Source organism: Ranitomeya variabilis, chromosome 3 (genome assembly GCF_051348905.1).
Source record: "Ranitomeya variabilis isolate aRanVar5 chromosome 3, aRanVar5.hap1, whole genome shotgun sequence".
Taxonomy (NCBI): domain Eukaryota; kingdom Metazoa; phylum Chordata; class Amphibia; order Anura; family Dendrobatidae; genus Ranitomeya; species Ranitomeya variabilis.
Window position 1 is genome coordinate 647,831,048 of NC_135234.1, and position 17,471 is coordinate 647,848,518.

General features: G+C 43.3%; 1 protein-coding gene across 1 annotated transcript in view; it reads left to right on the forward strand.

The window, feature by feature from the left end:
• SHMT2 (serine hydroxymethyltransferase 2) overlaps positions 1-17,471 on the forward strand; it is a 144,050-nt gene that overhangs the window by 34,641 nt on the left and 91,938 nt on the right. Inside the window, exons 2-3 of the mRNA XM_077297716.1 lie at positions 3,736-3,909; positions 5,293-5,372. Of these exons, the coding sequence (XP_077153831.1) occupies positions 3,736-3,909; positions 5,293-5,372 (254 nt within the window). The remainder of the gene's footprint in view (positions 1-3,735; positions 3,910-5,292; positions 5,373-17,471) is intronic.

Below are 17,471 nucleotides of genomic sequence, written 5' to 3' on the forward strand. Positions count from 1 at the left end.
TTTGTGTGGAAACTTCCTGAAGAAGAAGCCATGAGCTTTGAAACGCGTTGAATAAACCACCTGAACATCTTACAACTATATCTGGATTCATTATTTGACACAGCAGCGCGGATTTTATCCACATTCATCTACTATAACGTCTCTAAGAGGTCGCAGCGCCGACCTGTGGATCTGCAGCAGCTGACAAATTACACGCTTTTACTTTGCACCATCAGGTGAGCAGTTCTCTCATAATTCTTTAAGAGCAGTCCTGAGGATAAGACCCTATATGCGCTTTTTTGTCTCCTATTCTTCTATATTAAGAATGTGCAGAGCAGTCATCAAAGCAAAAGGTGGCTACTTTGAAGAACCTAGAATATAAGCCATAATTTCAGTTTTTTCACACTTTTATACATATATATATATATATTTCTTAATACTCTATGCTACCATACATATTAAAGGTAATCTGTAAGTAGGTTTTTGCTACTTCATCAAAGAGCAACATGATGTAGTCAGAGACCCTCAGTCAAGCAATGTACCACTGGGTGTAGCAGTTGTGACACAATCAGTTATTAGGCTGCCGTCACACTAGCAGTATTTGGTCAGTATTTTACATCAGTATTTGTAAGCCAAAACCAGGAGTGGAACAAATAGGGGGAAAAGTGTAATAGAAACATATGCACCACTTCTGCATTTATCACCCACTCCTGGTTTTGGCTTACAAATACTGATATAAAATACTGACCAAATACTGCTAGTGTGACAGCAGCCTTAGATTTAGCATGAAGCAGAGCTGAGAGAGGTGACTGTGCACACCAGGGTCTGTATGTCAATTGTCTATTGACAATGAGCTGCTAATCACAGGAGGGGCGGAGTCGGACTAACAAGCTCGTGCCATGTAGTCTGGACAAAAATAACTACCAAGTGATGAAAACTTAATAGTAAGTAAGTAAACCAGGGCAAACAGCCCGATAGGTGACACATCATTGAAATTTGTGTTTTAACCTCTACTTCATGCTGTCCTCAGATTACATGGCAAACACCTGCTGACAGATTCCCTTTTATTATAAATTCAAAACTATCCATACTATTCACTAAGCTCATGGCTCCATTCACTCATCCGTTTGTGTTACCATTCGAGAGAAACAAACAGATTTTTATTTCTTCCGCTTGGCTATCCTACTTGCATTCTAGATGCTTTTTTTGTTTTTTCCACTGAAGCAGACTGAGTTTTTTTTTTTTAATCAATTGACTATTTGTTAGTGATGAGTGAACATGCTCGGATAAGGTGTTATCCCGTCATGGTCTTGTGGTAACCGAGTGACCTCGGCGTGCTCGAAAAACATGTGTGAGTCCCCGCGCCTACATGTCTAGCAGCTGTTTGACAGCCGCAACACATGCAGGAAATGCCTAATAAATAGGCAATCCCTGTATGTGTTGTGGCTGTCGAACAGCTGCGAGACATGCACCCGCGGGATTCGAACATATTTTTCAAGCTGAAGTCAGTCTCTTACTACACGACTATGACGGGAGAACACCTTATCCGAGCATGTTCACTCATCACTAGTAGCAATCCATAACCTGCTGCATGGCCATGTTGAAACTGAACAATCCTCAAAACTTAGAGATTTGAGATTGAGAAGGATTTGGCAAGTTTCTGCTCCAAAAACTCAGTTTAAAGTGCACCGGTCACCTGTTTTGGCCGCTATAAGATGCTGCCACCGCCTTTCAGGGCTTATCTACAGCATTCTATAATGTTATAGATAAGCTCTTGGTCCGAACTCAAAGATAAGAAAAATAAGTTTTGTTATACTCACGCGGGGGGCGGTCCTGTCCGATCGGTGTCGCAGGTCCCGGTCCGTGCCGCCCTCCTGCTTCATCGCTCCCTGACATCGCACTCCTGTTAAGGCGTACTTCTCTGCCATGTTGAGGGCAGAGCAAAGTACTGCAGTGCGCAGGTGTCTGGAAAGGTCAGAGAGGCCCAGAGTCTGCTCACTGCAGTACTTTGCCCTCAATAAGGCAGATAAGTATGCCTGTGCAGGAGCGCGGTGCCGGGGAGCCATGACGCAAGCAAGAGGCCGGCATCGCAAGAAGATGGGAGGCGCCGGACCAGGACCTGCAACACCCATCTTACCAGACCGCCCTGCAGGCGAGTATAATAAAACTTATTTTTCTTATCTTGCAGGTCGGATCGGGGGCTTATCTACAGCATTGTAGAATGCTGTAGATAAGCCCTGAAAGGCGGTGGGCGCATCTTATAGCAGCAAAATCTGCTGATGGGTTTCCTTTAAGTTAGCGTGTGTTCACACTTTTTTTTTTTTTTTTTTTTAGCAGAAATTTCCAAATCCTCCAGAAATACTCAACTTTGGTCTAGTGATGTATTAATGTACTAATGGTGGCTCTGATGTTGTAGTCATATAATTAGCTCGTGAAAGAAAACAGCAGCCCGCACTACCGGTCAGATGCACTGTGAACATATCAGGTTAATTAACCATCGCTGGTCCGCGGATCTCGGGTGCTGTAGCCAGAAAAACGTGCTGTCATGGATATAAGCGAAAAGAAATGCGGCAGCACTCACCAATCTCCTATGCAGGTTACTTTATTACAACGACATCTTCACGGCACGGGGGTGTATTTACAAGAACATGTGAAAGCTGAACGACGGCCATTTCGCACCTGACGGGCGCTTCAATTATTCAAAATTATCTCCTTTTATTTTCTTTTTTGCTGCCCCCAGAATTGGTTCAGTATGGCAATGTGGCCCTTGGACCAACAAAAATGTTGCAGCACACATTGAGTCACGTTGAGCCAAAACAAGGACCGGGTAAAAAATTTAGAAATGGTGCCCGTTTTTCCAAACTTTTTCGACTCCGACAAAGCGGACCGAGTTGGGGCGTGTCAGAACGTGGCGACCACTGCTCTTCAAATTCACAACAAGCTTTGGCATCCCTTAGGCCACAAATCTTACTCCAGTCTGAGCAAGCCACTTCGCATCTCGCCTTTTTATTTTTTACTATTCCACTTCTGGTTTTGGCTTACAAATACTAATGTAAAAAACTTACCAAATACTCAGCATGTGCACTTGGCCTTAATGGAGCTGAGTTCTTGATATTCTAAAGTGCTGATGTCAGAGGATCCCAGTGATCAGTAGGTTATCTCTTATCCTATCAATACGGGATTACTTTTATTTTTTGCGACCATTTAAGTGCATAGGTTTTTCCACGGAACACTGCCAATAATCCATAGAGGGATGGTCTCAAGAAAAGCCTTACACCCCCAAAGTTCCATGAACGGTGTGGCTAAACTCTTGTTTTACTTTGATGGGGGGCAAGTACCCTGAACCAGCTTGTCCAATATTCCAAGTTATGCTGAAAAGCTATAAAAAAAAAAAAGTTGGAACAGGGACTTGTTAGGTAGCCTCCTCCAATAGGTGTCACCAGGCAGATGATGATGAAGGGCAATGATGTACTCTCATTATTATTATTTTTTATTTATTATTATTTTATGAACCTGATTTTTGTTCTGTATTTCGCTGTAAAAAGAAGTTACGTCAAAAATGTTAAATAAAAAGCTGCTAGGTATAACTGAATATACTAAATGAGCTGCTTGTTAAATTTTGTTATCTGATTTATTGTAAGGTTTTTATTTGGTAAAGGTGTCATTGTGTTGCCTGTTTCCGTCCCTGTAACACTAAGTGCAGTAGCCATTCGGCTATTATATATGATTACCGGACTCCTTACTTATCTCTTCCAGCCATTAAGAAGATGCTGCCATGTTCGAGGCCAACATACAAGACCGGCATCTCAATTTGGGAGCCAGCCCTGGAATGGACAGGAAAGCTTGGCCGAGAATGACCCCGAAATGTGGGACCTAGTGCGGAAGGAGAAAGACAGACAGTGTCGTGGACTGGAGATGATTGCCTCTGAAGTAAGCGCTTTTTCCTGCACTTTAGATACATTTTGTACATTAGATTTGTATTTGCAATGCTTCGGATACAGCCAGCATTCTTTAATTTTTCTGCCTTTTTTCCAAACTGATGGTCGGCTAACTAATATGAAGGAACCGTGCTAGTATCCGCACTATACTGATGGTCATGGTGGTTAGAGCAGTTACCGGAGCACTGAAACCATAGGCCACAATTCATCAGCACTTTTAGGCCGACAAACTGGTCAAAATTAGCTTTGGAAATTTTTAAAAAATAATTTGAGCAATGCGAGGCTGCTCGCTTTTAAGATTTATGGGTTTCTGCTACGACACGTTGGACAAAGTTGGGGCGTGACGGAATGTGGCGACCAGTGTGAGCTGTGGCATCCCTTACTCCAGTCTGTGACTAGAGTAAGCTTTGCAGTGTGACACAGGAAGGCGCAAGCCACTTCCCATCTACCATGATTCATTAAAACGTGTGCACCACTTAATGAATAAGTTGCCTCTGACTCCAGCACACCCTCTCAACCAAGATGATGTAAAAATGCCAGTCTTGATGAAGCAGGGCCATAGAAAAGCTAAAGAATTCTCCCTGCTGTGCTCTGCCTGCAGTAGGACCAAAGACAGCAAAGCCCCTCCATGTTAATCTGGTCAATGTGAGAGGATCTGGTCGATTTATTCTATTGACACGCGGCTCAAACTCTGTCAGAGATTACGCCGAATGTCACCTTAGTGCGCTCCGATTCTCTCCCATGCGAGAATCTATCACGGGTGCGGAGAAGATGTTGAACTTAATTTTTCAATCTTCATTGTCTGGTTCCACTGATGTCTGACTGCACTCGGATGACATCAGCGTGCAGACCGATGTTTCCATCGCACCCATGGACTTGTATAGGTGCAGGTGATCCAAATTTCTGAGCCACTCGCAACATTCTATAAATCGACATGAGAGAAAATCACCCCTCTGCACTGCGATAAAACATTGATTAGCACTTCGCCATGTTATACGCGCATGTTAGCGAGCCGTTAAGCTTGACTGCTTCAGGATCGTAAAGAAACTGCATCAGACTAACAAACAATGAGAAAAATTACATTTCTGGTTAAATTAAAGGGAAGCCATTGTCAGGATTTAATACCTCACAGTAATGTCCTGTATGTAAAAGTGCTGTGATGCTGAGTACCTCCATACTTCACTTGTAGAAATCCTTATTGCTGTTTTAGCCATGTCCATTGTTGCAATCTTCTGCGAGTGAGTCACAAGTGCAGCTGGTGGGGCCATATAACTGCGCCTATCTCCCGCCTGCCTCCGCTGTCTGACTGACATACCCTATATATACGTTCTACTCCAATGTAATCTTTCTTTTTTGTCTTTTCTCCCTTCAATAGAATTTCTGCAGTCGAGCGGCTTTGGAAGCGCTTGGTTCCTGCCTCAATAACAAATATTCAGAGGGCTATCCTGGGAAGAGGTGAGCTGCAGCATCCAACACTGAAGGATTATTGTACTGATGGTTTTATTGTACTGATGGATTTGGTCTAAAGGTTTTAATCTTGGGCTGAGTTCACATAGTTGAGGTATACTATTTAATTATTTTATTACAACATTAAATTTCATTGTTACAACAAATAATTAAAAAAAAACACAAACAAAAACTTCATTCTCGCTCCTGTATCTTAACATAACTATGCAGTGCGATGTTTGTGTACTAGAATAATATATCTTCACTGTATGGGAAAATTTAGCTTTACTTTTGCTTTATTCACATACGTGTCCATCTACTGTGATGACTGTATACAGTGGGCACGGAAAGTGTTCAGACCCCTTTAAATTTTTCACTCTTTGTTTCATTGCAGCCATTTGGTAAATTCAAAAATGTTCATTTTTTTCTCATTAATGTACACTCTGCACCCCATCTTGACTGAAAAAAAAACAGAAATGTAGTAATTTTTGCAAATTTATTAAAAAGGAAAAACCAAGATATCACATGGTCATAAGTATTCAGACCCTTTGCTCAGTATTGAGGAGAAGCACCTTTTCAGCTGTTACAGCCATGAGTCTTCTTGGGAATGATGCAACAAGTTTTTCACCCCTGGATTTGGGGATCCTCGGCCATTCTTCCTTGCAGATCCTCTCCAGTTCCGTCAGGTTGGATGGTGAGCGTTGGTGGACAGCCATTTTCAGGTTTCTCCAGAGATGCTCAATTGGGTTTAGGTCAGGGGTTTGGTTGGGCCAGTCAAGAATGGTCACAGAGTTGTTCTGAAGCCACTCCTTTGTTATTTTAGCTGTGTGCTTAGAGTAATTGTCTTGTTGAAAGGTGAACCTGCGGCCTACTTTGAAGTCCAGAGCACTCTGGAAGAGGTTTTCATCCAGGATATCTCTGTGCTTGGCTGCATTCATGTTTCCTTCAATGACATCCAGTCGTCCTGTCCTTCAGCTGAAAAACACCCCCATATCATGATGCTGCCACCACCATGTTTCATTGTTGGGATTGTATTGGGCAGGTGATGAGCAGTGCCTGGTTTTCTCCACACATACCGCTTAGAATTATCTCCAAAAAGGTCTTTCTTCATCTGATCAGACCAGAGAATCTTATTTCTCATAGTTTGGGAGTCTTTCATGTGTTTTTTAGCAAACTCTATGCGGGCTTTCATATGTCTTGCGCTGAGGAGAGGCTTCCGTCTGGCCACTCTGCCATAAAGGCTCGACTGGTGGAGGGCTGCAGTGATAGTTGACTTTGTGGAACTTTCTCCCATCTCCCGACTGCATCTCTGGAGCTCAGCCACAGTGATCTTGGGGTTCTTCTTTACCTCTCTCACTAAGGCTCTTTTCCCACGATTGCTCAGTTTGGCTGGACGCCCAGGTCTAGGAAGACTTCTGGTGGGCCCAAACTTCTTCCATTTAAGGATTATGGAGGCCACTGTGCTCTTAGCAACCTTGAGTACTGCAGAAATTCTTTTGTTACCTTCGCCAGATCTGTACCTTGCCACAATACTGTCTCTGAGCTCCTTGGCCAGTTCCTTTGACCTCATGATTCTCATTTGGTCTGACATGCACTGTGAGCGGTGAGGTCTTATATAGACAGGTGTGTGCCTTGCTAAATTAAGTCCTATCAGTTTAATTACACACAACAGGACTCCAATGAAGGAGTAGAACCATCTCGAGGATCACAAGGAAATGGACAACATGTGACTTAAATATGAGTGTCTGAGTAAAGGGTCTGAATACTTATGACCATGTGATATTTGTTTTTCTTTCTTAATACATTTGCAAACATTTGTACATTTCTGGTTTTTTTTCAGTCAAGATGGGGCGCAGAATGTACATTAATGTGAAAAAATGAACTTTTATGAATTTACCAAATGGCTGCAATGAAACAGAGTGAAAAAATTAAAGGGGTCTGAATACTTTCCGTACCCTCTTTATATTTATATATTTCAAGAAAAACATAACTTAATAGATGCTGGAGACTGACTCATATGGGAGACTAGTTGGATAGGCGACTTGTCTCCCCCCGTTCCTCTGGAGGTGAGATGAAGCCGCCGGTTCACCCCTGTCTGACTAGTCTACCAAGTAGCTTTGTTCCAAGCAACATTTCAGAGTTGCATGTATGGCTAAAATCACTCAGCCACCATCTGATACACGTGGCCTTTACATCGAGCAGCATATATAAGTGGTCAGGTTCCCTTTATTATAACCTGAAAGCCTGTTTTGTTTTTTTCAGTCAATAATCTTACTGAACTCTACAAAACATAGTTTACAACAGAAAAATTATTTTACACGCATGTCTTGCCGAACAAATACAGTTATAGTGCCTGTATAAACCTATTAGTCATTCATTGACATTCAAATAACCCCCATGCTGTTCTCCCCTTCCCAACCCAGAATTAATATCCCCCTCTCCCACATTGTGTATTACAATAAAACCATACCCATACTCACATAGGTGTTACTTTTGGACAGTTCGTGAAATACGTTATCCTACTACTCAGACATGTGGTAATCAGAATTTTCAGGATCAATAAATTAAATAAGACCTCTCTAATCAGCTCCTCAATTTATCAACCGCCTCCCTGTTGATATAAACCCTTTTTTACATTGCAATAGTAGAGTTGAGAGCTAGGACCACATGTACACAGGGAGGTCTAGTTGCCAGATGTGTGTGGCTATAGACTTCCTAGTCTGGTAGAGTATTTTAGCAATAGGTAACTGTACCTGGAAAGATCCTGCCACCTTCCCTATTAATCCTAACACGTGTGGTTTGAATATTAAACAGTTATGCTATTAATCTACCAAACCCCCGTCTCAAAGCCCCACCAGTCTCTGGCATGTTCAAAACATGTAGCAAGCTTATGTAACGGTATTTAACTCATTGCATCTATTGCACGGAATCCTGCATGTATCCAGCCACTGCTAGCCGTCTTAGCAAGCTTATGTAATGGTATATAGCTATTTGAACTTACTCTGCTTGTCCCCTTATGCTGTAAGGTCAAGTAACTTTTTCCAAAGTGGTTTATGATCCATGTAGGCCTGGACACTTGTTTATCTGTTCACCCCATTTATCGTGTCCTGCTGCCTCAACTTAGCTTCATTGCTAACAAGGTAAAATAGTGAGAGATCTTAGAGCTAGCCTCCTATATATTGAGACATAGCCTGGGTTAGCATTTATGTACATTTAATCGAAGTACATTTATCAAAGTATGGGCAGTTAAACCAAGGCAGTTAGACAGGGCAGGAGACAGGTAAGGCATTTAAACAAACCTATTCCCAGTACATTTGGATTACAACAAATATTTACCATATGCCTTTGTATAATTTATATCCTGGCTGCTGCATTCACTCACATCCACCATCCTTGCACCAACACTTTTATACTCCATCCATATCGGCCCCTCTTTTCTCTCCTCTTATATGTATAGCACTCACGCTCTTTTCACATTGCTAAATTGCACAGATCCATTCAGTCCCACGATCCAACACAAGAGATGCTCTCACCAATCACTTAACCATCTGCTCACTCATTCTATCCTCCTAGTCGCAGGAGATATCTCTCCCAATCCTGGCCTTCCATGTTATAGCAAGTGAAAACCCCAACTGCTACACTCAGAAACCCCTCTAACCTTATTACTATTCCCTGTATGTCTTCTGTCTCTTTCAATTGTGCCTTTGGGAATTCTCGCTCAGTGTGTAATAAATTTCCCTTCATGACTTCTTCCTTTCTCATTCTCTTAACCTCCTGGCTCTTACTGAAACCTGGATCCAGCAGTCAGACACCACCGCTGCTGCTGCTCTCTCATATGGTGGACTACACTTCTCTCATACCTCAAGATCGGACAATAGACCAAGAGGAGACGTTGGTCTGCTCCCATCACTCAACTGTACCTTTCAGGTTATCCTTCAAGTACCCTCACTTGTCTTCCTTCTTTTGAGATCCATGCTGTCAGACTCTACATCCCCTTCTCCAAGCGAGTGATGGTGGTGTATCGTCCTCCGGGCCCCTCCCATCAGTTCCTGGATCACTTTGCTACCTGGCTTCCACACTTTCTCTCCTGTGACATCCCCACCCTCTTCATGGGTGATTTCAACATCCCCATTACTTTTCCCCTCTCCCGATTTGCTACCCACCTTTTATCTCTAACCTCCTCCTTCGGCCTCACAGCTTACTAACTCTCCAACGCATGAAGACAGAAACTCCCTCGACTTGGTCTTCTCCTGGCTTTGCTCAGTGGATGATTTCTCAAACTTCCCTCTCCCTCTTTCTGACCACAACCTTCTTTCATTCTCTTTTTTTTTTAAATTCGTTTATTGATTACAACAAGAACTATACATACACTTGCTTATATTCATTATTTTCCATTAGATACATAAAATTACTACATATAATCGTGTCTGGAATGTTGTAAAAGTTACAAGCAATGCATGTCAATCATTTGTTTATATTCTGTTCAAACTTTAACAACACTAACTGCTTAACAGAACTTCTAAAACTAACATGCTGCCGCTTAAAGGGAAATTCTAAATAAACTCTGCCCTGTGGATAGATAATGTCCGCCATCTTACACCGTTTTCCTATATATTCGTTGAATTATTTAACCTAAACAGTGTGACAGGAGGAATTCCACTTCTCCCATATCTTCTCAAATTTAGCTGGATTACCTCTATTTTGGTATAGCGTCCGCTCATATGGAACAATGGAATTCACCAAGTCTATCCATGCCCTGAGAGTTGGGCAAGAACCCCCCATCCATCTCAAAGCCAATACCTTTCGTGCCAAAAACAACGTTTCCCTCAGAAAAATTCCCGTATGATGATCCCAAGTCCCTGCCTCCCATACTCCAAATAAGCATACCAGGGGTTCTAGTGGGACAGGGATCGACACCAGTGATGTCAATAGCGTCGTTACCTCATTCCAATATTGGAAGACAATAGGACACTGCCATATCATGTGGATAAAATCTGCATTGCTAGAATGGCATCTCAAGCAGTCTGATGAGTGCAGGCGACCCATTTTGAAAAGACGGGTCGGTGTCAAATAGGATTGATATATAATATATAGTTGAGTCATTCTATTATTGACTGACGGGGAGACCCTGGTTGGGGATTCCAAGATTTCATCCCATTCCTCTCCCAGTGTGTCTGGGAGCAGCCGTCCCCACTTCCCTTTAATTGAATCTATGGTAGACCCCTCACCCATGGATAACAGATAAGTGTACAAAGAGGAAATAAGCCCCTGGGGACCCTGCGAATTAAGGATACCTATTAACGGTAAATCTGAGATAGCTCGACCCGATCCTACACTCCGCATATGTGACTGGAAGGCTGACCTTAGTTGCAAGTAACGAAAAAATTGAGATTTTGGTATGTTGTGAGTATTTTGTAACTGTTCGAAGGATACAAAAATCCCCTGATTATGCAGATCTCTTACCGTAAGAACACCATATGATATCCAGAATTCGGTGGATGGATGGCCCAGTAATACCGAAAAATAACCATTATTCCACAATGGCATCTCAGCTGCTATGTCAGCAAAACCCATTACCTTTTTAATTTGCCTCCATATTGATCGCGCCAACCGAAGCAGAGGTAATAAATGAGGGACAATAGTTCTCTCCATCTCTAAAAATCCCAATGGACAATCAATTTTAGCTGAGTGCAGAATATGGTTTTCAGAGTTAGGAGGAATTTTCCCAGGCATCCACATACTCAACATTTTAGCCTGACCAGCAAGGTAATATAGGTAGTAGTCTGGCAGAGCCGCCCCACCCCCCTGTTTGGGTCTTTGCAAGGTGGATAACTTAAGTTTAGGCCTAGCCCTTCCCCATATGAAAGATGTAGTAAGGGAATTTAGGGTTGTGAAGAAAGATTTAGGAATTATAACTGCACTATGTTGAAAACAGTAGCTCAACTTTGGGAGCAAAATCATCTTTATAAGATTAATACGTCCAGCCACAGATAATGGCAGTTTGTCCCAGGTGGCAAATTTGGATTTAACCACATCTAGTAACGGAAATATATTAAGGTGCAAGTCTAAGTGGCTACTCTGGGACATATATATTCCTAGATATTTAAACTTGGAGACAATGGGTAGCAGTGAGAGGGTCTCAAGGCCGGACATTGGAGCATGAGAGAGAGGCATCAGGGCAGACTTTTCCCAATTTATATAAAGGCCAGAAAATTTGCTGAATCTATCTATCATCGTTATGACTTTCGGTAATTCTTTCATTCTCTTTGAAGAATTGCCATCCCGCTCAGGTCACCTTTACTTTCCACACATATAGAAATATACAGGCCATTAACACCCAAAAACTTATGAAGAACTTGAAGTTATCATTAGCCCTTATTTCCTCCCTCTCATGTCCTGATTCTGCACCAAAGCATTTTAATGAAACACTGCAATGTGTCCTGGATGATGATGCACCTCCTATACATAGAACAACACTGCACAGACGGCGACAACCCTGGCACATGCTGCAAACACGTTTCCTACAGCGGTGCGCCGAACGTCTGTGGAGAAAATCCAATCTACCCGAAGATTTCATCCATTTATAAGTTTATGCTTAAAACATACAGCACTGCCCTTCACCTCTTCAAACAAACCTATTTAAACACCCTCCTCACCTCACTATCCAATAACCCGAAACGTCTCTTTGACACGTTTCATTCCCTACTCAACCCAAGAGTGCAGGCCCCAACCACGGATCTCCGTGCTGACGATCTGGCCAATTATTTTAAAGAAAAAAATTGACCATATCCGGCAAGAAATTATCTCCCAATCCCCTCATACCATGCACTCTCCTCTCTCCCTCACTGCATCTAGCTCACTTTGACTTTGAACCAGTCACAGAAGAAAAAGTAATCAGGCTCCTCGCATCTTCTCCCCCAACCACTTGCGCCAGTGACCTCATTCCGTCACAACTCCTCCAGTCCATTTCCCCTTCTGTCACTACCCGCTTAACAAAATTATTCAACCTCTCTCTTCCGGTATCTTCCCCTCCTCATTTAAGCATGCCATCATACATCCATTACTTAAAAAAAAAAAAAAACATCCCTCGACCAAAACTGTGCCCCTAACTATAGACCTGCTGTCACTAATGTTCCCTTCATCTCTAAACTCCTGACACGCCTGGTCCATTCCCATCTTATCCGCTATCTCTCAGATCACTCTCTTCTCGACCCTCTACAATCCGATTTCCGCTCTTTACACACTACTGAAACTGCCCTTACTAAAGTCTCTAATGATCTACTAATGGCTAAATCTAATGGTCACTGCTCCCTGCTAATTCTTTTGGAGATCTCTGCAGCATTCGACACTGTAGATCATCAGCTCCTTCTCACTATGCTCCTCCCCATCGGCCTCAAGGACACCGTTCTCTCCTGGTTCTCCTCCTATCTCTCTGACCGCTCCTTCACTGAATCTTTTGCTGGCTCCTCCTCCTCTCATCTTCCCCTTACTGTTGGAGTTCCTCAAGGATCGGTTCTAGGCCCCCTCCTCCTTATATACTTCCCCTTTTGGTCAAACAATTAGTAGATTTGGTTTCCAGTACCATCTCTATGCTGATGACACCCAATTATACACCTCTACTCCTGATATCACGCCTGCCTTTTTAGAAAATACTAGTGATTGTCTTACCGCTGTCTCTAACATCATGTCCTCCCTCTATCTGAAACTGAACCTGTCAAGAACTGAACTCCTTGTGTTTCCTCCCTCTACTAATGTACCTATGCCCAACATAGCAATTTCCGTGTATGATTCCACCATCACTCCCCAGCAACATGCCTGTTGTCTTGGGGTCATACTTGATTCTGAGCTTTCATTCACCCCCACATCCGATCACTGGCTTGCTCTTGTTATCTGCACCTCAAAAACGTTTCTAAAATTCAACCCTTTCTTACTTTCGACTCTGCAAAAACTCTCACTGTTTACTCTCCCCTCTCCCATCTGTCTTGAATGCTGCAGCCAGGATCATATTCCTCACCAATCGTTACACCGATGCCTGTACCTTGTGCCAGTCATTACACTTGTTACCCATCCACTCCAGAAACCAGTGCAAACTTATTACCCTCACCCACAAAGCACTCCATGGCTCAGCACCACCCTACATCTCCTCCCTCGTCTCAATCTACCACCCTACCCGTGCCCTCCACTCTGCTAATGACCTGAGGTTAGCATCCTCAATAATCAGAACCTCCCACTCCTGTCTCCAAGACTTTTCACGTGCTGCGCCAATTCTTTGGAATGCACTACCCAGGTTAATACGATTAATCCCCAAGCCACACAGTTTTAAGCATGGCCTAAAAACGCATTTGTTCAGTCTGGCCTACCGCCTCAATACTTTAACTTAACTATCCCTGTGTTGCCCATTCAACATTTTTACCATAACCAGGTTCCTCGCATCATGTTCTCACACGCTTTATGCATTTAATAGCCCTCTGTGTCTGTACTGTTACATATTTAGGCTGATAACTGGTTCATGCAGCTTTACATGAACACCCGATTCTTACACTTTAGCTGGTCCGAATAACTAAAGCAATTGTTACCATCCACCTTTTGTGTCTCCCCTTTTCCTCATTGATTGTAAGCTTGCGAGTAGGGCCCTCATTCTTCTTGATATCTGTTTTGATCTATGTGTTTATTGTTATGCTGTAATGTCTATTGTATGTACAAGATATTTATTAATAGCATTATTATTATTATGTACATCAGGTCCTCATTTTCTTCCCTGCATCGCAGACCAAGTGATCCTTCTTTAGGCCCATTCTATACCATACCTCGGGAGCTTTGTAAACTCTATGAACTAGAAACAGTTGAGACCTTCTGTGCATCGTGTTTATTGAAAGCAACCCTGAAGACTCCAGCACCTCTTGCCATTCCTCTGTAGAAATGTTACCCACATTTTCCTCCCACTTACTCTGAACCTTGAGCCATTGGGTCACCCAAAATCTTTAGCAACAATGAGTTGTAAACCAGAGAGACGATTCCCTTCGCTGATTTTGCCTGTACTACGAAGTCTAACAGCGCAAAGCAAAGGACTTTCTCAAATAAGAGTAAAATCTGGAAACTTTTTAATCTGGCCACCCTAAAGGGAACCTGTCACCTTGGAAAACTTTAGTTATCTGCAATTTTAAGATTAACCCCTTAAAGACCGCCAATACGCCATTTAACGCAGTTAAGGGTACTTATTCCTCATCGTCGCTTTTTAACGGCACTGAGAAATAAGTGTATAGCGCCCCCAGCTTTGGAAATTCTCCGGGGTCTCAGCTACCAGGGGTAACTGAGACCCGGGAGGACATGATTCGGGTTGGTGTTTACCGACCCCAGTGTTGCGATCACCGTTATTCATGGAATAACAGCGACCGCAAAAAAAAAAAATAACTTTCCCATTCAAATTCTCTTTCCGCTGATATGATCTAGCACATCAGAGGAGAGAGAAATGGGGTCTCCCGAGAACACCCCTCTGGTGTCTCTGGACCCTCCGGCATCCCCTGGTCCTGTTCCCCGGCCGTCAGCGTCTTCCGGGAAGAAAATGGTGGGCGCATGCGCAGTTATAAAAGATTATGACAATAATAAAATAAAAATGTATTTTACCCTTCGCCATGACAGCACCCACTGGAGAGATAGGGATCCGCCCCAAGGAACAGGAAACCTACAGAGAAATAAAAGGGGCGGTCCCCCTCTCCTCCTCAGTTTACGTTTCCTGTTCCCAGGGGACAGGATCTCTGGATTCTCCGAAGAACTACAGATCCATACCTGGGCCAGGGCATCCGTCTGTGCGGTCTGTTGTGAAATTGGATTTTGGGCTCCCCCGGTGGCCACTGGTGGAATTGAACTTGTGTGCATCATCCCCTCTGTTCACCTGTTCCCATCAGGATGTGGGAGTCGCTATTTAACCTTGCTCCTCTGTCACTTCCATGCCGGTCAACATTGTAATCAGAAGCCTTTCTGTGCATGTTCCTGCTTCTAGACAACTCCCAGCTAAGTCGGACTTTTGTCCTTGTTTGTTTTTGCATTTTGTTCCAGTTCACAGCTGCAGTTTCGTTTCTGTGTCTGGAAAGCTCTTGTGATCTGAAATTGCCACTCTGATGTTATGAGTTAATACTAGAGTTTTAAAGTAATTTCAGGATGGTGTTTTGATAGGGTTTTCAGCTGACCATGAAAGTGCCCTTTCTGTCTTCCTGCTATCTAGTAAGCGGACCTCGATTTTGCTAAACCTATTTTCATACTACGTTTGTCATTTTCATCTAAAATCACCGCCAATATATGTGGGGGCCTCTGTCTGCCTTTCGGGGAAATTTCTCTAGAGGTGAGCCAGGACTGTGTTTTCCTCTGCCAGGATTGGTTAGTCCTCCGGCTGGCGCTGAGCGTCTAGGGATAAAACGTAGGCACGCTACCCGGCTACTGTTAGTTGTGCGGCAGGTTTAGTTCATGGTCAGTTTTAGTTTCCATCCTTCCAAGAGCTAGTTCTTATGTATGCTGGGCTATGTTCTCTTGCCATTGAGAACCATAACAGTTTGACCGGCCTATAAAGGGTTAAATTAATTGGCAGAGAAAGGAGAGAAAAAAGAAGTCTGCTGAAAATTTTTTTTTTTTTTTTTTTCTCTTCAGTTCTGAGTGTGCTTTCAATTGAATCACTTGCAAGTCTGCCTATACTGCAGCCTTCCTCTCTCTCTCTCCTTCTAATCCTGGAATGGCTCTGTGTTCACCTGTTTAAAATGGATATTCAGAGTTTAGCTGCAGGTTTGAATAATCTCACCACGAAAGTTCAAAATTTACAAGATTTTGTTGTTCATGTTCCTATATCTGAACCTAGAATTCCTTTGCCTGAATTTTTCTCGGGGAATAGATCTTGCTTTCAAAATTTCAAAAATAATTGCAAGTTGTTTTTGTCCCTGAAATCTCGCTCTGCTGGAGATCCTGCACAGCAGGTCAGGATTGTGATTTCCTTGCTCCGGGGCGACCCTCAAAATTGGGCTTTTGCATTGGCTCCAGGGGATCCTGCGTTGCTCAATGTGGATGCGTTTTTTCTGGCCTTGGGGTTGCTTTATGAGGAACCTCATTTAGAGCTTCAGGCGGAAAAAGCCTTGATGTCCCTATCTCAGGGGCAAGATGAAGTTGAAATATACTGCCAAAAATTCCGTAAATGGTCTGTGCTTACTCAGTGGAATGAGTGCGCCCTGGCGGCGAATTTCAGAGAGGGTCTCTCTGATGCCATTAAGGATGTTATGGTGGGGTTCCCTGTACCTGCGGGTCTGAATGAGTCCATGACAATGGCTATCCAGATCGATAGACGTCTGCGGGAGCGCAAACCTGTGCACCATTTGGCGGTGTCTACTGAGAAGACGCCAGAGAATATGCAATGTAATAGAATTCTGTCCAGAAGCGAACGGCAGAATTTTAGACGAAAAAATGGGTTGTGCTTTTATTGTGGTGATTCAACTCATGTTATATCAGCATGCTCTAAGCGTACTAAGAAGCTTGATAAGTCCGTTTCAATTGGCACTTTTCAGTCTAAGGGTACCGTCACACAGTGCAATTTTGATCGCTACAACGGCACGATTCGTGACGTTCCAGCGATGCATTTACGATATCGCTGTGTCTGACACGCTACTGCGATCCGGATCCCCGCTGAGAATCGTACGTCGTAGCAGATCGTTTGAAACTTTCTTTCGTCGTCTAGTGTCCCGCTGTGGCATCATGATTGCATTGTGTGACACAGGTTGTATACGATGTGCGCACAGTAACCAACGGCTTCTACATCGCAAATACGTCATGAAATTATCGCTCCAGCGCTGTGTATTGCAACGTGTGACCGCAGTATACGACGCTGGAGCGATACTTATACGACGCTGCAACGTCACGAATCGTGCCGTCGTAGCGATGAAAATGGCACTGTGTGACGGTACCCTAAGTTTATTCTATCTGTGACCCTGATTTGTTCTTTATCATCTATTACCGCGGACGCTTATGTCGACTCTGGCGCCGCTTTGAGTCTTATGGATTGGTCCTTTGCCAAACGCTGTGGGTATGATTTAGAGCCTCTTGAAACTCCTATACCTCTGAAGGGGATTGACT